At 44.3% G+C, this 21,492-nt stretch overlaps 1 protein-coding gene across 1 annotated transcript in view; it reads left to right on the top strand.

Annotated features, from left to right (window-relative positions):
* The window catches only part of LOC135568169 (uncharacterized), a 28,357-nt gene extending 9,354 nt beyond the window's left edge, over positions 1-19,003 (top strand). The window contains exons 6-25 of the mRNA XM_065015145.1: positions 363-779; positions 1,054-1,126; positions 1,253-1,479; positions 1,682-2,113; positions 3,855-4,289; positions 4,548-4,964; positions 5,244-5,675; positions 5,943-6,371; positions 7,535-7,969; positions 9,723-10,151; positions 11,389-11,820; positions 13,651-14,109; positions 14,649-14,915; positions 15,032-15,289; positions 15,388-15,633; positions 15,879-16,136; positions 16,373-16,714; positions 16,813-17,082; positions 17,706-17,789; positions 17,905-19,003. Of these exons, the coding sequence (XP_064871217.1) occupies positions 363-779; positions 1,054-1,126; positions 1,253-1,479; positions 1,682-2,113; positions 3,855-4,289; positions 4,548-4,964; positions 5,244-5,675; positions 5,943-6,371; positions 7,535-7,969; positions 9,723-10,151; positions 11,389-11,820; positions 13,651-14,109; positions 14,649-14,915; positions 15,032-15,289; positions 15,388-15,633; positions 15,879-16,136; positions 16,373-16,714; positions 16,813-17,082; positions 17,706-17,789; positions 17,905-17,971 (6,409 nt within the window). The 3' untranslated portion in view covers positions 17,972-19,003. The remainder of the gene's footprint in view (positions 1-362; positions 780-1,053; positions 1,127-1,252; positions 1,480-1,681; positions 2,114-3,854; positions 4,290-4,547; positions 4,965-5,243; positions 5,676-5,942; positions 6,372-7,534; positions 7,970-9,722; positions 10,152-11,388; positions 11,821-13,650; positions 14,110-14,648; positions 14,916-15,031; positions 15,290-15,387; positions 15,634-15,878; positions 16,137-16,372; positions 16,715-16,812; positions 17,083-17,705; positions 17,790-17,904) is intronic.
* Positions 19,004-21,492: the final 2,489 nt, after the last annotated feature.

Raw genomic sequence — 21,492 nt, 5'->3', positions numbered from 1 at the left:
GTTTATTAGCGAGAGCTCTGCTGTGCATATACAAAGACGTTCCTTATATAATATTCTCTTAACCTACGCACATACATACACACTAACATTTGGATTCTCTCTTTTTCTCCTGATGTCCCACCACAGTTTATTACCACTCAGCTGACAGTTTCAATCTCCCCCAGATACGAGAGCTCTGTCTCCCTGTCTCACCAGAGTTACAGCCGGGTCGGTTCAAACATGAGTTAATTGAGACTCTTTGTTTTCGTTAGGCATACATTACCCTCTTCCCAGGTCCACACAACATCTACTCCCTAATGGTTAAGTTTCAGGGTAGAATGATTGAATCATTTATCTTTAACCTTCATAAAATCTTTTAACAGATTTCTTCCACTGAAGGATAACATAAAGAGGAGAAAGAGAGAGAAGACGTTCCTACTGAATCTGTGTCTTCAAGCAGTTCTCCATGAGAGAGGATCCATACAAACAACTGTAGAGAAAGTGTTGTCGCTGTCTGAAGTATATCACAATCAGAAATGTGATTTCCTGCTGGATCTGTACTCACATGTGAAGGACTATGAGACTCAAACAGGCAGGAGTGTCCTTCCAGCATTACAGACAGTTTACTTGTCATCTCCTGCAGTCTGGTTCATAGACCTCTCAGAGAGAAAGGCCTCCCTCCTCCTAGAAGTGCTGAAACTCCAACCAGAGAAGAAACCAGTAGAGCTGAAGGGCTGGTCAGATGAAGAGAGTGAAGTGAGGAGTTTCCTTCCTTGTCTGTCCTACATCTCACAGCTGAGGTGAGTTGGATCAGTACAGTTCAGGGGTTGTAGTTGTCTGTCCCTGTATTTCCCTTTAGAGAGGAAGTTTGTATATTTCTGCAGTAACTTAATAATTAAATATACACATACTGTTTGGAAAATATGCAGTCTTTCTAGTCATGATTTTAAGGCACAATTGAAGTGAATGAGTTTAAGAAAGATGGTTATTGTATTTTATCCATAATGTCACCATTAGAAATGCATATCATATCTCTCACGTATTCATCTATTTGTTGTTAAACTGTTCTTGCAGATTTATTCCTCCACAGGATCAGAGAAGATCCCCTGAGGAGAGGACAAAGAGAGAAGACATTCCTACTGAATCTGTGTCTTCAAGCAGCTCTCCATGAGAGAGGATCCATACAAACAACTGTAGAGAAAGTGTTGTCACTGTCTGAAGTATATCACTATCAGCCATGTGATTTCCTGTGGATCTGTACTCACATGTGAAGGACTATGAGACTCAAACAGGCAGGAGTTTCCTTCCAGCATTACAGCCAGTTTACCAGTCATCTCCTGCAGTCTGGTCCATAGACCTCTCAGAGAGAACGGGCTCCCTCCTCCTAGAAGTGCTGAAACTCCAACCAGAGAAGAAACCAGTAGAGCTGAAGAACTGGTCAGATGAAGAGAGTGAAGTGAGGAGTTTCCTTCAGTGTCTGCCCTACATCTCACAGCTGAGGTGAGTGTGTTTACATAGTAATGTTTTCTCATGTTTATGAACAATACCCTAATAATGTCTACATGTTTCAACATGTTAATTTTGTCCCTTGTTTATCCTCAGGTCAGTTTGAACTAATATCAGAGTTTTGTGTTTACTAGTTTAAATAGATGTTGTACACATCACACAGTGTCTGGATCATCTGTTACTGTCCTTGTTGCAGTTTCCATCCATGGTGGCCTGATCCCTCAAAGCAGATCAAGTTCCTGGTGGATCTCCTGTCTCAAGCAGCAGAGTGGGAGGAGCAGACAGGAGAGAAGACACTGAAGCTGGTATCATCAGTGTGTTCTTACAGCACCTTTCCTTTTCTCAGTGGAGACAATTATAAACAGAGTGATTTCCTGTTGGATCTGTACTCACATGTGAAGGACTATGAGACTCAAACAGGCAGGAGTTTCCTTCCAGCATTACAGCCAGTTTACCAGTCAGCTCCTGCAGTCTGGTCCATAGACCTCTCAGAGAGAAAGGCCTCCCTCCTCCTAGAAGTGCTGAAACTCCAACCAGAGAAGAAACCAGTAGAGCTGAAGGGCTGGTCAGATGAAGAGAGTGAAGTGAGGAGTTTCCTTCAGTGTCTGTCCCACATCTCACAGCTGTGGTGAGTCTGAACATGTGATGCTAGTTGTTATTATCTTGTAGAAACATTTGACATATTAAACTTCAAGTGTTGGTAAATCTTGTAGCAGTATTGTTAGAGAGGGGTAAAGGTAGAGATTTTGTTGGGGCGCCAGGCAGGTATTAACCCTGCAGAAAGGAAAAGAGTAGGATAGAGAGACCCACTACCAGACACACACACATCAGCAGAAGAGACTGTAGCCTGTTAGCCAGATAGCCAGTGGAGAGAAAAGATAAGACTCACCATATAAAACACCCATCACAGCACAGGGGGAACCCCACCAATAATACCTCATACAATAATGATGGCAGAGCAATTTAACGGCAACTTCATGGAAACAATTTACAAGAAAGAACCCAGTCATCAACAGGAGAGGATTTGCAGTAATCTGTATTACCTCCCAGTGGAGGTGTGCAGAGGGTATGAATGGTGGGGGGTCATAGACAAACAAAGGCCTTAAAATGTCCACAATCTTCTGGGCCACATGCCATTAGTACCACATATATACAGTTCAAATAACAAGACACAATACACGGGCAAGAAACCTCCCTTTAACTAAAATGTCAACCCAAATATGTCTGGCAGGGCAATGATAGTCCAGCGATGCTGAACCTCAAAGGAAGAGCATTGAAAACTATAATAAAGTCTGCTGCTGTGTAAAGTCCTGGAGAGAGAGATAGAGGGGAGAGAGAGAGAGAGATGGGTGAGGGAGAGAGGAGAGGAGAGGAAGACAGAGGAGAGAGAGAGAGAGAGGGACGAGAGAGGGAGAGAGAGAGAGAGAAGGACGAGAGAGGGACGAGAGAGAGAGAGAGGGACGACAGAGAGAGAGAGGGGGCGAGAGAGAGACTTCTGTATGTGTAATGTTTACTATTCATTTTTATTGTTTATTTCACTTTATCCATTATCTAGGTCACTTGCTTTGGCAATGTTAACACGTTTCCCATGCCAATAAAGCCCTTGAATTGAATTGAATTGAGAGATGGACGAGAGAGAGAGAGAGAGGAGAGAGGGAAGGACGAGAGAGAGGAGAGGGAAGGACGAGAGAGAGGGACGAGAGAGAGAGAGAGAGAGAGAGGGAAGGAGAGAGAGAGGGAGAGGGGAGGGAGAGAGAGAGAGAGAGAGAGAGAGAGAGGGACGAGAGAGAGAGGGACGAGAGAGAGAGAGAGGGACGAGAGAGAGAGAGGGACGAGAGAGAGAGGGACGAGAGAGAGAGGGACGAGAGAGAGAGGGACGAGAGAGAGAGAGAGGGACGAGAGAGAGAGAGGGACGAGAGAGAGGGAGAGAAAGGGAAGAGAGAGGGGAGGAAAGAGAGAGAGGAGGAAGAGAAATAGAGAGTGGTAAGAGAGAGAGAGGGAAGAGGGAAAATAAACCAGAGTTGTGCAGCATCACCACTATCAAACTGCCCCCCAGAGAGTCTCCTTTCTGACTGCTGATGCAAAGTGGCAGCACACGGTGAAGGCTCCGTATAAAACTACACATGTTGGTGAATCTGGGAACATTTATCAGCCCATTTCCTGACATAACTAATGTTGCATTACTAAATGTCACAGATAAATAATGTTGCATCACTAAATGTCATAGATAATGTGAATGTTTCTAAAATCAAATCAAAATTATACCAAATCACATTATGTAAGTGTATAACTACTTCATATATCTTTATCTATGACTGGTTTCATGTGTTCATCCATGTCTGAATCAGCTGTTACTGTCCTTGTTGCAGTTTCTGTCCACGGAGGTCTGATCCCTCAAAGCAGATCAAGTTCCTGGTGGATCTCCTGTCTCAAGCAGCAGAGTGGGAGGAGCAGACAGGAGAGAAGACACTGAAGCTGGTATCATCAGTGTGGACTTACAGCACCTTTCCTTATTGCCATGGAGACAATTATAAACAGAGTGATTTCCTGTTGGATCTGTACTCACATGTGAAGGACTATGAGACTCAAACAGGCAAGAGTGTCCTTCCAGCATTACAGACAGTTTACCAGTTAGCCAGTCCTGCAGTCTGGTCCATAGACCTCTCAGAGAGAAAGGCCTCCCTCCTCCTAGAAGTGCTGAAACTCCAACCAGAGAAGAAACCAGTAGAGCTGAAGGGCTGGTCAGATGAAGAGAGTGAAGTGAGGATTTTCCTTCAGTGTCTGTCCTACATCTCACAGCTGAGGTGAGTGAGTTTATCCAACAAGAGTCCATATATCACTGACCTGGTGTAGATAGTATTCATGTTTTACACTGTCTTTATCTTGTTAATACATTAACATATGAAGAAGCTGTAGAAACTCTAAAATTCCAATTCATAGTTGTATTGTTTTAAAAGATTGAGTCATGTGGTGCTATTAGTTTTCAGTTCCCCAACCCTGTTACTCATATCAGTCCTCGTCACTCACCTGTTTATCATCTCTGTTTTAAAATGTCTGTTCAGATTTCCTCTACTGAAGGATAATATAGAGACAAGAAAGAGAGAGAAGACATTCCTACTGAATCTGTGTCTTCAAGCAGCTCTCCATGAGAGAGGAACCATACAAACAACTGTAGAGAAAGTGTTGTTGCTGTCTAAAGTATATCGCTTTCAGAAATGTGATTTCCTGCTGGATCTGTACTCACATGTGAAGGACTATGAGACTCAAACAGGCAGGAGTGTCCTTCCAGCATTACAGACAGTTTACCAGTCAGCTCCTGCAGTCTGGTCCATAGACCTCTCAGAGAGAAAGGCCTCCCTCCTCCTGGAAGTGCTGAAACTCCAACCAGAGAAGAAACCAGTAGAGCTGAAAGGCTGGTCAGATGAAGAGAGTGAAGTGAGGAGTTTCCTTCAGTGTCTGCCCTACATCTCACAGCTGAGGTGAGTTGGATCAGTACATTTCAGGGATTGTAGTTGTCTGTCCCTGTATTTCCCTTTAGAGATGATGCTTGTAGCTTTCTGCAGTAACTTAATAATTAAATATACACATACTGTTTGGAAAATATGCAGTCTTTGTAGTCATGATTTTAAGGAACAATTGAAGTGGATGATGAGTTTAGAAAGATGGTCATTGTATTTTACCCTCCATAATGTCACCATCAGAAATGCATATCATATCTCTCACGTATTCATCTATTTGTTGTTCAACTGTTCTTGCAGTTTTACTCCTCCACAGGATCAGAGAAGATCCCCTGAGGAGAGGACAAAGAGAGAGAAGACATTCCTACTGAATCTGTGTCTTCAAGCAGCTCTCCATGAGAGAGGATCCATACAAACACCTGTAGAGAAAGTGTTGTTGCTGTCTAAAGTATATCACAATCAGCCATGTGATTTCCTGCTGGATCTGTACTCACATGTGAAGGACTATGAGACTCAAACAGGCAGGAGTGTCCTTCCAGCATTACAGCCAGTTTACCAGTCAGCCAGTCCTGCTATCTGGTCCATAGACCTCTCAGAGAGAAAGGCCTCCCTCCTCCTAGAAGTGCTGAAACTCCAACCAGAGAAGAAACCAGTAGAGCTGAAGGGCTGGTCAGATGAAGAGAGTGAAGTGAGGAGTTTCCTTCAGTGTCTGCCCTACATCTCACAGCTGAGGTGAGTTGGATCAGTACAGTTCAGAGATTGTAGTTGTCTTATAGAGGAAGCCTGTAGATTTCTGCAGTAACTTAACAAACTAAACAGAAACATACTGTTTGGAAAATATGCAATCTTTGTGGTCAGGATTTTAATTAAGGAACAATTGAAGTGGATGATGAGTTTAGAAAGATGGTCATTGTATTTTACCCTCCATAATGTCACCATCAGAAATGCATATCATATCTCTCACGTATTCATCTATTTGTTGTTCAACTGTTCTTGCAGATTTATTCCTCCACAGGGTCAGAGAAGATCCCCTGAGGAGAGGACAAAGAGAGAGAAGACATTCCTACTGAATCTGTGTCTTCAAGCAGCTCTCCATGAGAGAGGATCCATACAAACACCTGTAGAGAAAGTGTTGTTGCTGTCTGAAGTATATCGCTTTCAGCAATGTGATTTCCTGTTGGATCTGTACTCACATGTGAAGGACTATGAGACTCAAACAGGCAGGAGTTTCCTTCCAGCATTACAGACAGTTTACCAGTCAGCTCCTGCAGTCTGGTCCATAGACCTCTCAGAGAGAAAGGCCTCCCTCCTCCTAGAAGTGCTGAAACTCCAACCAGAGAAGAAACCAGTAGAGCTGAATGGCTGGTCAGATGAAGACAGTGAAGTGAGGAGTTTCCTTCAGTGTCTGCCCTACATCTCACAGCTGAGGTGAGTCTGAACATGTGATGCTACTTGTTATTGTCTTGTAGAAACATTTGACATATAAAACTTCAAGTGTTGGTAAATCTTGTAGCAGTATTGTTAGAGAGGTGTAAAGGTAAAGATTTTGTTGGGGTGCCAGGCAGGTATTAACCCTGCAGAAAGGAAAAGAGTAGGATAGAGAGATACCCACTACCAGACACACACACATCAGCAGAAGAGACTGTAGCCTGTTAGCCAGATAGCCAGTGGAGAGAAAAGATAAGACTCACCATATAAAACACCCATCACAGCACAGGGGGAACCCCACCAATAATACCTCATACAATAATGATGGCAGAGCAATTTAACGGCAGCTTCATAGAAACAATTTACAAGAATGAACCCAGTCATCAACATGAGAGGATTTGCAGTAATCTGTATTACCTCCCAGTGGAGGAGTGCAGAGGGTATGAATGGTGGGGGGTCATAGACAAACAAAGGCCTTAAAATGTCCACAATCTTCTGGGCCACATGTCATTAGTACCACATATATACAGTTCAAATAACAAGACACAATAAACTGGCAAGAAACCTCCCTTTAACTAAAATGTCAACCCAAATACGTCTGGCAGGGCAATGATAGTCCATCCACGCTGAACCTCAAAGGGAAGAGCATTGAAAACAATGATAAAGTCTGCTGCTGTGTAAAGTCCTGGAGAGAGAGAGAGGGAAGAGAGAGGGATGAGAGAGAGAGGCGAGAAAGAGAGGGATGAGAGAGAGAGAGAGAGGGACGAGAGAGAGAGATGGGGAAGAGAGACATGGAAGAGGGAAAATAAACCAGAGTTGTGCAGCATCACCACTATCAAACTGCCCCCAGAGAGTCTCCTTTCTGACTGCTGATGCAAAGTGGCAGCACACGGTGAAGGCTCCGTATAAAAATACACATGTTGGTGAATCTGGGAACATTTATCAGCCCATTTCCTGACATAACTAATGTTGCATTACTAAATGTCACAGATAAATAATGTTGCATTACTAAATGTCATAGATAATGTGAATGTTTCTAAAATCAAATCAAAATTAAACCAAATCACATTATGTAAATCTATAACTACTTCATATATCTTCATCTATGACTGGTTTCATGTGTTCATCCATGTCTGAATCAGCTGTTACTGTCCTTGTTGCAGTTTCTCTCCAGACTGGTCTGATCCCTCAAAGCTGATCAAGTTCCTGGTGGATCTCCTGTCTCAAGCAGCAGACTGGGAGGAGCAGACAGGAGAGAAGACACTGAAGCTGGTATCATCAGTGTGGACTTACAGCACCTTTCCTTATCGCCATGGAGACACTTCTGAACAGAGTGATTTCCTGTTGGATCTGTACTCACATGTGAAGGACTATGAGACTCAAACAGGCAGGAGTGTCCTTCCAGCATTACAGACAGTTTACCAGTCAGCCAGGCCTGCAGTCTGGTCCATAGACCTCTCAGAGAGAAAGGCCTCCCTCCTCCTAGAAGTGCTGAAACTCCAACCAGAGAAGAAACCAGTAGAGCTGAAGGGCTGGTCAGATGAAGAGAGTACAGTGAGGAGTTTCCTTCAGTGTCTGTCCTACATCTCACAGCTGAGGTGAGTCTGAACATGTGTGGTGGTTAGTGATTATGTGATGCTAGTGGTTATTATCTTGTAGAAACATTTGACATATAAAACTTCAAGTGTTGGTAAATCTTGTAGCAGTATTGTTAGAGAGGGGTAAAGGTAGAGATTTTGTTGGGGTGCCAGACAGGTATTAACCCTGCAGAAAGGAAAAGAGTAGGATAGAGAGAGACCCACTACCAGACACACACACATCAGCAGAAGAGACTGTCTAGACTGTAGCCTGTTAGCCAGATAGCCAGTGGAGAGAAAAGATAAGACTCACCATATAAAACACCCATCACAGCACAGGGGGAACCCCACCAATAATACCTCATACAATAATGATGGCAGAGCAATTTAACGGCAACTTCATAGAAACAATTTACAAGAATGAACCCAGTCATCAACAGGAGAGGATTTGCAGTAATCTGTATTACCTCCCAGTGGAGGAGTGCAGAGGGTATGAATGGTGGGGGGGTCATAGACAAACAAAGGCCTTAAAATGTCCACAATCTTCTGGGCTATATGTCATTAGTACCACATCAATACAGTTCAAATAACAAGACACAATAAACTGGCAAGAAACCTCCCTTTAACTAAAATGTCAACCCAAATACGTCTGGCAGGGCAATGATAGTCCAGCCACGCTGAACCTCAAAGGGAAGAGCATTGAAAACTATAATAAAGTCTGCTGCAGTGTAAGGCACTGGAGAGAGAGAGGGAAGAGAGAGGGAAGAGAGAGGGAAGAGAGAGAGGGGGAGAGAGGGGAGAGAGAGGTGGGAGAGGGAGAGAGGAGAGGAGAGGGAAGAGAGAGAAGAGAGCGAGAGGGAGGAGAGAGAAAAGAGAGAGAGGGGAGAAGAGAGAGAGAGGGATGAGAGAGAGAGAGGGGAGAGGGGAGGGAGAGAGAGCGAGGGAGGGAAGAGAGCGAGAGAGGGGCGAGAGGGAAGAGAGGGAGGGAGTGAGGGGAGAGCGAGGGAGGGAAGAGAGCGAGAGAGAGAGGGGAGAGGAGGAGGGAGTGAGGGGGAGAGCCAGGGAGGGAAGAGAGCGAGAGAGGGAAGAGAGAGAGAGGGAAGAGAGCGAGAGAGGGAAGAGAGCGAGAGGCTGAAGAGTGAGAAAGGGAAGAGAGAGAGAGGGAAGAGAGAGAGGAAAGAGAGGGGAGAGAGAGGGGAAGAGAGAGAGAGGGAAGCGAAAGAGAGGGAAGAGAGAGGGAAGAGAGAGAGAGGGGAGAAAGAGAGAGCGAGAGTGGGAGAGAGCGAGAGAGGGAAGAGAGAGCGAGAGAGGGAAGAGAGCGAGAGGGGAGAGAGCGAGAGAGGGAAGAGAGCGAGAGAGGGGGGGGGGGGGAAGAGAGCGAGGGGGAATAGAGAGAGAGTGAAGAGAGGGAAGAGGGAGAGAGAGAGGGAAGAGGGAAAATAAAGAAGAGTTGTGCAGCATCACCACTATCAAACTGCCCCCAGAGAGTCTCCTTTCTGACTGCTGATGCAAAGTGGCAGCACACGGTGAAGGCTCCGTATAAAACTACACATGTTGGTGAATCTGGGAACATTTATCAGCCCGTTTCCTGACGTAACTAATGATGCATTACTAAATGTCACACATAGATAATGTGAACGTCTCTAAAATTAAATACTTTAACATATAACCAAATCACATTATGTAAATGTATAACTACTTCATATATCTTTATCTATGACTGGTTTCATGTGTTCATCCATGTCTGAATCAGCTGTTACTGTCCTTGTTGCAGTTTCTGTCCATGGAGGTCTGATCTCTCAAAGCAGATCAAGTTCCTGGTGGATCTCCTGTCTCAAGCAGCAGAGTGGGAGGAGCAGACAGGAGAGAAGACACTGAAGCTGGTATCATCAGTGTGTTCTTACAGCACCTTTCCTTTTCTCAGTGGAGACAATTATAAACAGAGTGATTTCCTGCTGGATCTGTACTCACATGTGAAGGACTATGAGACTCAAACAGGCAGGATGGTCCTTCCAGCATTACAGACAGTTTACCAGTCAGCTCCTGCAGTCTGGTCCATTGACCTCAGAAAGAGAAAGGCCTCCCTCCTAGAAGTGCTGAAACTCCAACCAGAGAAGAAACCAGTAGAGCTGAAGGGCTGGTCAGATGAAGAGAGTGAAGTGAGGAGTTTCCTTCAGTGTCTGCCCTACATCTCACAGCTGAGGTGAGTCTGAACATGTGTGGTGGTTAGTGATCATGTGATGCTAGTGGTTATTATCGTGTAGAAACATTTGACATATAAAACTTCATGTGTTGGTAAATCTTGTAGCAGTATTGTTAGAGAGGGGTAAATGTAAAGATTTAGTTTGGGTGTCAGGCAGGTATTAACCCTGCAGAAAGGAAAAGAGTCGGATAGAGAGAGACACACTACCAGACACACACACATCAGCAGAAGAGACTGTCTAGACTGTAGCCTGTTAGCCAGATAGCCAGTGGAGAGAAAAGATAAGACTCACCATATAAAACACCCATCACAGCACAAGGGGAACCCCACCAATAATATCTCATACAATAATGATGGCAGAGCAATTTCACGGCAGCTTCATAGAAACAATTTACAAGAAAGAACCCAGTCATCAACATGAGAGGATTTACAGTAATCTGTATTACCTCCCAGTGGAGGAGTGCAGAGGGTATGAATGGTGGGGGGTCATAGACAAACAAAGTCCTTAAATTATCCACAATCTTCTGGGCTATATGTCATTAGTTCCACATATATACAGTTCAAATAACTAGACACAATAAACTGGCAAGAAACCTCCCTTTAACTAAAATGTCAACCCAAATATGTCTGGCAGGGCAATGATTGTCCAGCCACGCTGAACCTCAAAGGGAAGAGCATTGAAAACTATAATAAAGTCTGCTGCAGTGTAAAGCACTGGAGAGAGAGGGAAGATGGGGAGAGAAGAGATGGATGAGAGAGGCGAGAAGAGAGAGGGATGAGAGAGAGAGAGAGAGGGACGAGAGAGAGAGATGGGGAAGAGAGGATGAGAAAGGAAAGAGAGAAAGAGAGAGTGGTAAGAGAGACATGGAAGAGGGAAAATAAACCAGAGTTGTGCAGCATCACCACTATCAAACTGCCCCCCAGAGAGTCTCCTTTCTGACTGCTGATGCAAAGTGGCAGCACACGGTGAAGGCTCCGTATAAAACTACACATGTTGGTGAATCTGGGAACATTTATCAGCCCATTTCCTGACATAACTAATGTTGCATTACTAAATGTCACAGATAAATAATGTTGCATTACTAAATGTCATAGATAATGTGAATGTTTCTAAAATCAAATCAAAATTATACCAAATCACATTATGTAAGTGTATAACTACTTCATATATCTTTATCTATGACTGGTTTCATGTGTTCATCCATGTCTGAATCAGCTGTTACTGTCCTTGTTGCAGTTTCTGTCCAGACTGGTCTGATCTCTCAAAGCAGATCAAGATCCTGGTGGATCTCCTGTCTCAAGCAGCAGACTGGGAGGAGCAGACAGGAGAGAAGACACTGAAGCTGGTATCATCAGTGTGTTCTTACAGCACCTTTCCTTATCGCCATGGAGACAATTCTGAACAGAGTGATTTCCTGCTGGATCTGTACTCACATGTGAAGGACTATGAGACTCAAACAGGCAGGAGTGTCCTTCCAGCATTACAGCCAGTTTACCAGTCAGCTCCTGCAGTCTGGTCCATAGACCTCTCAGAGAGAAAGGCCTCCCTCCTCCTAGAAGTGCTGAAACTCCAACCAGAGAAGAAACCAGTAGAGCTGAAGGGCTGGTCAGATGAAGAGAGTGAAGTGAGGATTTTCCTTCAGTGTCTGTCCTACATCTCACAGCTGAGGTGAGTGAGTTTCTCAGAGATGTGTCATATTGTACCAGCTATTTATCTGGTTTATAAAACATCTGTTTATCCCTCCATTAGTCTGTTTTTGCCATTCTGACATGTAAACATTACAGTGCCTTGCGTAAGTATTCGGCCCCCTTGAACTTTGCGACCTTTTGCCACATTTCAGGCTTCAAACATAAAGATATAAAACTGTATTTTTTTCTGAAGAATCAACAACAAGTGGGACACAATCATGAAGTGGAAGACATTTATTGGATATTTCAAACTTTTTAACAAATCAAAAACTGAAAAATTGGAGCGTGCAAAAATATTCAGCCCGCTAAAATACTTTGTAGCAGCCACCTTTTTGCTGCCAATTACAGCTGTAAGTCATGATGGGGCATGTCTCTATCAGTTTTGCACAGAAACTGAATTTTTCCCATTCCTCCAACCAAAACAGCTTGAGCTCAATCTGAGGTTGGATGGAGAGATTTGTGAACAGCAGTTTTCAGTTCTTTCCACAGATTCTCGATTGGATTCAGGTCTGGACTTTGACTTGGCCATTCTAACACCTGGATATGTTTATTTTTGAACCATTCCATTGTAGATTTTGCTTTATGTTTTGGATCATTGTCTTGTTGGAAGACAAATCTCCGTCCCAGTCTCAGGTCTTTTGCAGACTCCATCAACCCTTCTTCAGAATGGTCCTGTATTTGGCTCCATCCATCTTCCCATCAATTTTAACCAACTTCCTGTCCCTGCTGAAGAAAAGCAGGCCCAAAAAACCATGATGCTGCCACCACCATGTTTGACAGTGGGGATGGTGTGTTCAGGTTGATGAGCTGTGTTGAGACGCCAAACATAATGTTTTGCATTGTTGCCAAAAAGTTCAATTTTGGTTTCATCTGACCAGAGCACCTTCTTCCACATGTTTGGTGTGTCTCCCAGGTGGCTTGTGGCAAACTTTAAACAACACTTTTTATGGATATCTTTAAGAAATGGCTTTCTTCTTGCCACTCTTCCATAAAGGCCAGATTTGTGCAATATACGACTGATTGTTGTCCTATGGACAGAGTCTCCCACCTCAGCTGTAGATCTCTGCAGTTCATCCAGAGTGATCATGGGCCTCTTGGCTGCATCTCTGATCAGTCTTCTCCTTGTATGAGCTGAAAGTTTAGAGGGAAGGCCAGGTCTTGGTAGATTTGCAGTGGTCTGATAGGGAAAATTTCAATATTATTGCTTGCACAGTCCTCCTTGGGATGTTTAAAGCTTGGGAAATCTTTTTGTATCCAAATCCGGCTTTAAACTTCTTTCACAACAGTATCTTGGACCTGCCTGGTGTGTTCTGATCTTCAAAGCAGATGCTCTCTGGTGGATCTCCTGACCTCTGAGACTATCAGAGTGCAGGAGCATTTAGACGGAGACTTGATTACACACAGGTGGATTGTATTTATCATCATTAAACAGTCATTTAGGGATCAACATTGGATCATTAGAGAGACTGAACTTCTGGAGGAGTTTGCTGCACTGAAAGTAAACCAGCTCAGCTATTTTTGGTCACGCCCAATTTTTCAGTTTTTGATTTGTTAAAAAGAAACCAGTTTGAAATATCCAATAAATGTCGTTCCACATTCATGATTGTGAGTCCCACTTGATGTGTGATTCTTCACAAAAAATATCAGTTTTATATCTTTATGTTTATCCAAATGTGGCAAAGTTCTGCAAAGTTCAAGGGGTAAACATTATTAAGGCACTGTATGTGTCTGTGGGTGATTCCTCTGCATTACTTATCCAGAGAATCCAGGATAACTTGTATTAACTATGTTTGTCTGTCTTCTCATTCAGGTTGTTTGTTGGTTATGGTGAAGAGAAGGCCTGGACGTTACTGTCTAAACTCAGTGTTGCTGCAGCTGAGTTTGATACGGAGACAGGAGAGAATATCTTAAAGACATTATCCTCCATATGCAGATACATATATGGTGAAGATGATGATGATGATGATGATGATGATGATGATGGTAAAGATCCATTTAGAGAGAGTGATTTCCTGCTGGATCTGTACTCACATGTGAAGGACTATGAGACTCAAACAGGCAGGAGTGTCCTTCCAGCATTACAGCCAGTTTACCAGTTAGCCAGTCCTGCAGTCTGGTCCATAGACCTCTCAGAGAGAAAGGCCTCCCTCCTCCTAGAAGTGCTGAAACTCCAACCAGAGAAGAAACCAGTAGAGCTGAATGGCTGGTCAGATGAAGAGAGTGAAGTGAGGAGTTTCCTTCAGTGTCTGCCCTACATCTCACAGCTGAGGTGAGTCTGAACATGTGTGGTGGTTATGTGATGCTAGTAACATTTATACCAAGATTTCAAATGTTACTAAATGTCGTACATTTGTTTTTTTTATTCATATATTTTTCAAAACATAACAAATGTTGCTGTTGTGTTAGTAACACCGATATTATGGAGTTTTGTCATATATTTTTAATTTATCTTAATTATGTGATGCATTTGTCTTTTAGAAACCTTGTTTACCTTTAAGAATCTGAACGTTTATATTCAGAATATCTAATCTATAAAACCAAATGTCTTGTATATTATGTAACTTTCTCTGTGACATGGAATTATATGACAGGCAGGTCTTCATGTACAGTGAGGTCAAAGTATTGGTACATGGACACCTTTGTTATTTTGAGGTTAAAGGTGATTCTGTCAGCTTTAATGTCAAGGCATTTTCACCGTTTAGAAAGTGCTGGACTACAGAGCCAAAATAACAAACAATGTGTCACTGTCCCAATACTTTTGGACGTCACTGTCTCCTAAATGTCTGATTTGATGTTTTGCTGTTTCAGCTGTGGTGATGACAGGTTCTTCCAGACTGTGTGTGAATCCATCCCTGTGAGGTCCAGAGAGGAGGACCAGCAGATGGCCTCTCTCCTCCAGGCCTTGGGCTCCACCCTGTCACTGGGAGGAGAGTTACCCAGGAAAACCTGCAGGTCTGTGGGGAGAGTCCTGGGTCTCTGTGCCTCCAGAGTGGACCTCACTCTCACCCCCAGCAAGATCTCTCTCCAAGGAGCCGCACTTCTTTTGAGACATGAGTCAAAGCTCCACAAGCTCAGGTATGTTCAGGAAGACAGCTTTTACAGGTCAATTGAATCGTTTATTTTCTTATTGAGTATTTATCTGACAAGGTTTCTCTGTTTCAAGTGACTTGCATTTTGTCTTTTCATTCCAGGCTCGGTGTGGGTATGGCAGTGAAACTGTCCAGACTGGTTAGGAGGACAGGGAGAGGTGCTACTCCACTGACTGTCCGAGAACTCTCCCTGGTCCTAAAGAGCAGCCAGCCTCCAGAGAGAGTGTTATCCAGGGCTCTGAGTAGTGTGGCGTCCCTGCTGAGACTCTGGAGGGTTCAGTGTCTGGACCTGACTGACTTCTGCATCCAGGGTCACTCTCTCATCACACTGCTGTGTCACCAGGGACCTCTCTCTCTCAGGTCAGTCTGAAGCTGATGTTTTTTAAAAGTAGAAATAGTAACGTCATTCGTGTGTTTTTCTTCATATTTCTGACTGCCTGTATGTTCCAACCTCCTAGACTGAATTCAGACACTCTGCAGCAGCTGACTGTAGTTGTGTATGAAGCTCAGGACAAGGACTTGACTCAGTGGTTCCTGGAGAAGGTTGGTGGAGACCTGACCTCCTGCAGGCTGGACTGGGAAGTGCTTCTCTCTCTACTGCAGCATTCAACCCACAACATCACTGTGGACCTCAGGAAGAACCGGCTCCTAGAGAAGAACAGCTCAGATCTTCTCCCCTTTCTGGGAAGGGTTACTCTCAAGAGGTGGTTGAACTTCTTTATCTGTTCAGACTTTCTAGAAATAATAAAATAACTATTTGTATCCAGTGACATGTTGTTCTGAGTTTTCCTCTAATATCATTAGGGTTTTATTCAAGAGGTGGAAGATCTTGATTCCATATTTATAGTCTTTAATTATTAATGTTCTATCCAGGCAGTTGTTACTATGTGACTTATCCTTTATAAAACCTTGACGTAACCACAACAATCCATTCTCCATGTTTGTTCAGGTTCAGTTCCAGCTTTGTAAAGTCCACCATCAGACAGATCTATGACAGTAGAGACAGTGACTGTGTGTCCAGTTTGTTGAGGTCTTCAGACCATTGGATCAACCTGAACAGCAGAGAGCTGGACAGAGTGGACTGTACTGCTCTGTGTTTTACCCTGCAGCACAGCCACCAAGTCAAAGTCAACCTGCTGTGGACCTCCATACCACCGGGGGAGATAGAGAGCATCCTGCCTCTTCTGGACAGAGTCTCCCAACTCAGGTTTAGTTGGCACTCGTTGACCCTGCTAGAATGGATAGAACTATGAGGCTTTCCACTTCCTGACTGATTTAACCTCTAACCCTAACCTTAGTGTAATGTACTAACCTTAACCTCAGCTAGGAGTGAAATTGAAGGTGAACACCTGGGAGTTGACCTGATAAACAGAGTTGTAGTGTGTTTATCAGTGTTTTAATGTGTGATGGTGTGTAAGTAAGTCTCTCTCTGTCTCTCTGTAGTGTTGACAGGAGGTTACTGCTGAGTTTCCTCCAGTGCTGTGCTGCCTCTCAGGTCCAGCAGGGGGCACCATCATCACCACCAACAGCAGTATGGCTGCTCAGGTCTCTGCAACACAGGCTGGACTTGTCCTGCTCCTCCTCTGTGGACCTGTCAGCTCAGGACCCAGGGGAGGCTCTGTGTCTGACTACTGACCACTGCAGGGCCATCAACTCTGTTCTGAAGCAGAACCAACACGGCACCCAGCTGGTTCAGAACCAGGTCCAGCTCATCCTAAGAGACTGTAAGGTGGAGGACAGAGCACTGAGGGAGCTGCTTCCCAGCCTGCATATTGTCAAGCTGAGGTTAGAGACACAATTACAAACATTTGACCAACTAGTTTATCAGTAGGAGTTAAACCTACTCTGTGTCATAATGTTGTCTCTGCTTCTTGTCCTCTCAGTCCCAGCAAAAATCTGTTACTTCAGCTGCTGGACCTTGTGTGTGAGGGGATTGAAGAGGGGCTGCTGAGGCACGCAGAGTCCCTGTGCAGAGCCCTGGATGGGGAGCTGGACCTCAGTGAGACCAGGCTGGACCAGAATGCCTGTGGATCTCTGGCCCTGGTTCTGGAACACTCAGAGGGTCTGTCAGAACTGGACCTCAGCCACTGTCAACTCACAGATCACCAGCTACAGCCCCTGATCACACACCTGCATAAAGTACAAGTCCTGGAGTGAGTGGCTTTCACTGTGTGTGTGTGTGTGTGTGTGTGTGTGTGTGTGTGTGTGTGTGTGTGTGTGTGTGTGTGTGTGTGTGAAAGACACTAGATGACAAATGTCTGATCACTCGTTCTCTCTCTATCTCTCCATCTCTCTGTCTCTGTCTCTGTCTCTGTCTCTCTATCTCTCCATCTCTGTCTCTCTATCTCTCCATCTCTGTCTCTCTATCTCTCTATCTCTCCATCTCTGTCTCTCTGTCTCTGTCTCTCTGTCTCTGTCTCTCTATCTCTCCATCTCTGTCTCTCTATCTCTCCATCTCTGTCTCTCTGTCTCTCTCTCTGTCTCTCCATCTCTGTCTCTGTCTCTATCTCTCCATCTCTGTCTCTCTATCTCTCCATCTCTGTCTCTCTATCGCTCCATCTCTCCATCTCTGTCTCTCTATCTCTCCGTCTCTGTCTCTCTATCTCTCCATCTCTGTCTCTCCATCTCTGTCTCTCTATCTCTCTCTCCTTCTCTGCCTCTCTATCTCTCTGTCTCTCCATCTCTGTCTCTCTGTCTCTGCCTCTCTCTGTCTCTCTCCGTCTCCATCTCTGTCTCTCCGTCTCTCCCTCTCTCTCTCTCTCTCCAACTCTCTCAGCCTGAGCCACAATGACATCACTGATGCTCTGACTGACAGATTTCTCCAACTGGTCTCTACCAACACTTCAATACACACCATACGGTAAGGGTGTGTGTGACGGTGAGCAGAGCATGTGTGTGTGTGAGATTATATGGGTGTGTCTGTTTCTGGGGGCAACTGTTGGAGGATGGAGATTCATAATAATCATGTTTTGTAGACTCTTCAACAACAGAATCCAGGACAGAAGACCCTTCCTGACAGACAAGAGGTTTGACATCTGGTGAAACAACATCAGGTCTTAGTCCAGGAAGAGAAGGCTGAATCCAGGACAGAAGACCCTTCCTGACAGACAAGAGCTTTGACATCTGGTGAAACAACATCAGGTCTTAGTCCAGGAAGAGAAGGCAGAAACCAGGGCAGAAGACCCTTCCTGACAGACAAGAGCTTTGACATCTGGTGAAACAACATCAGGTCTTAGTCCAGGAAGAGAAGGCTGAAACCAGGGCAGAAGACCCTTCCTGACAGACAAGAGGTTTGACATCTGGTGAAACAACATCAGGTCTTAGTCCAGGAAGAGAAGGCTGAATCCAGGACAGAAGACCCTTCCTGACAGACAAGAGCTTTGACATCTGGTGAAACAACATCAGGTCTTAGTCCAGGAAGAGAAGGCTGAATCCAGGACAGAAGACCCTTCCTGACAGACAAGAGCTTTGACATCTGGTGAAACAACATCAGGTCTTAGTCCAGGAAGAGAAGGCTGAATCCAGGACAGAAGACCCTTCCTGACAGACAAGAGCTTTGACATCTGGTGAAACAACATCAGGTCTTAGTCCAGGAAGAGAAGGCTGAATCCAGGACAGAAGACCCTTCCTGACAGACAAGAGGTTTGACATCTGGTGAAACAACATCAGGTCTTAGTCCAGGAAGAGAAGGCTGAATCCAGGACAGAAGACCCTTCCTGACAGACAAGAGGTTTGACATCTGGTGAAACAACATCAGGTCTTAGTCCAGGAAGAGAAGGCTGAATCCAGGACAGAAGACCCTTCCTGACAGACAAGAGGTTTGACATCTGGTGAAACAACATCAGGTCTTAGTCCAGGAAGAGAAGGCTGAATCCAGGGCAGAAGACCCTTCCTGACAGACAAGAGCTTTGACATCTGGTGAAGATAATGTTGTATAATAACTCTTTGATGTGGAACATAAACTGATGGAACATTTTAATACAAAAGACACACAACAAACAGTTTTTTCCAGCTGGAACAGTCCGATCATGTATAAACTACAGTCAACAGACTCATTAAAGAGATTCTCTGATACTTGTTGTGTACTTTTTAGCCAGTAGTGCTGATAGTAACACTCACAAGTCAAAAGTGGTCCCTGAAAATGTTGTACTACATCACATATGTTCACCACGTCATCTCTCTGTCTGCTAAGGCCCGCCCTGCAACCTCATTGGATAACCCTGGGCTGGCTTCTTGCTAGCTGTCACTCAAATACGAGTGGCTGAAGCTCATGAGATAGAACTCTAATTGCCCATGTGGAGGGGAATGGAGGGGGAAATGGAGGGGGAAATGGAGGGGAAATGGAGGTGAAATGGAGGGGGAATGGAGGGGAAATGGAGGGGGAAATGGAGGTGAAATGGAGGGGAAATGGAGGGGGAAATGGAGGTGAAATGGAGGGGAAATGGAGGGGGAAATGGAGGTGAAATGGAGGGGGAAATGGAGGTGAAATGGAGGGGGAAATGGAGGGGAAATGGAGGGGAAATGGCGCGGCACAGTTTACACAGTGATTATGCATGAATTAACTACATATTGAAACATCCAGCCCAAAGTGTGAGGTTGAAAACCTCAATTACATAAATATCTCCCTACTAACCGCACATTGACTCTGTACCAGTACCCCCTGTATATAGCCTCCACATTGACTCTGTACCAGTACCCCCTGTATATAGTCTCCACATTGACTCTGTACCGGTACCCCCTGTATATAGTCTCCACATTGACTCTGTACCAGTACCCCCTGTATATAGCCTCCACATTGACTCTGTACCAGTACCCCCTGTATATAGTCTCCACATTGACTCTGTACCAGTACCCCATGTATATAGTCTCCACATTGACTCTGTACCAGTACCCCCTGTATATAGCCTCCACATTGACTCTGTACCAGTACCCCATGTATATAGTCTCCACATTGACTCTGTACCGGTACCCTGTATATAGCCTCCACATTGACTCTGTACCACTACCCCCTGTATATAGCCTCCACATTGACTCTGTACCGGTACCCCCTGTATATAGTCTCCACATTGACTCTGTACCGGTACCCCCTGTATATAGCCTCCACATTGACTCTGTACCGGTACCCTGTATATAGCCTCCACATTGACTCTGTACCACTACCACCTGTATACAGCCTCCACATTGACTCTGTACCGGTACCCCCTGTATATAGTCTCCACATTGACTCTGTACCGGTACCCCCTGTATATAGCCTCCACATTGACTCTGTACCACTACCACCTGTATATAGCCTCCACATTGACTCTGTACCGGTACCCCCTGTATATAGTCTCCACATTGACTCTGTACCGGTACCCCTGTATATAGCCTCCACATTGACTCTGTACCACATACCCCCTGTATATAGCCTCCACATTGACTCTGTACCACTACCACCTGTATACAGCCTCCACATTGACTCTGTACCAGTACCCCCTGTATATAGTCTCCACATTGACTCTGTACCTCCACATTGACTCTGTACCCCCTGTATATAGCCTCCACATTGACTCTGTACCACTACCACCTGTATATAGCCTCCACATTGACTCTGTACCGGTAATTTCTGTACCTCTGTACCCTACCACCTGTATAGCCTCCACATTGACTCTGTACCACTACCACCTGTATATAGCCTCCACATTGACTCTGTACCGGTACCCCCTGTATACAGCCTCGCTATTGTTATTTACTGCTGCTCTTTAATCATTTGTTATTCTTATCTCTTACTTTTATTGTGGTATTTTCTTAACTGCATTGTTGGTTAAGTGCTTGTAAATAAGCATTTCACTGTACGGTTCTACACCTGTTGTATTCGTCATTTCACTGTAAGGATCTACAGCTGTATTCATGTGACTAATAAAGTTTGATTTGATTATCAGTTGATGATGTACCTTTTGTTTCCATAACAACCAGGTGTTGTAAATTAGCTCAGGCTAGAAACACTACAGCACATCTGACAACTGTTAAATGTGTTGGGACTCGTCTATTTCTAAATATAACAAAACTTAAAATGTTTTAAGTCTTTTCTGATATCAAAACAGAAAAACATCCCAAATGTTTACATTTTTGACCGTTTTAAATCATTTATGAATATTTTGTTTTTGTATTTTTAATAAATGTCCCATGAGGCACATGATTGGTGTTTGTCACAGTGTTTTCTCTAAAGGTTGAAATCATTACTAGTAAATACTAAATAATCACTTTCAAGTTATTGCTGGTATGAACGCGATCCCACCCCAAGTGTGTTTCTTTTCATGACGATGTAAAAGTTGTTTGTTGAAGACATCTCCTCCTCTGATAGGCAGATCTCGGGAAAGCCGGACCCGCCCATTTACCAGGAAGCACCATATTAGGTCAATGACATCAACTGAATCTCCTTTTGGAACGTTCCATTTCCTGGAAACTTAGAACTTCTAACTTGTTGTCTTTACCTATAAATGCCAGTTAAATTACATATTCAAATAAATCAAACTTTATTAGTCACATGCGCCGAATACAACAAGTGTAGACTTTACCGTGAA

Source organism: Oncorhynchus nerka, unplaced genomic scaffold (genome assembly GCF_034236695.1).
Source record: "Oncorhynchus nerka isolate Pitt River unplaced genomic scaffold, Oner_Uvic_2.0 unplaced_scaffold_1655, whole genome shotgun sequence".
Lineage (NCBI taxonomy): Eukaryota > Metazoa > Chordata > Actinopteri > Salmoniformes > Salmonidae > Oncorhynchus > Oncorhynchus nerka.
Note: the sequence above shows the minus strand (reverse complement) of the source record. Positions and strands in the feature narration are given on the sequence as shown.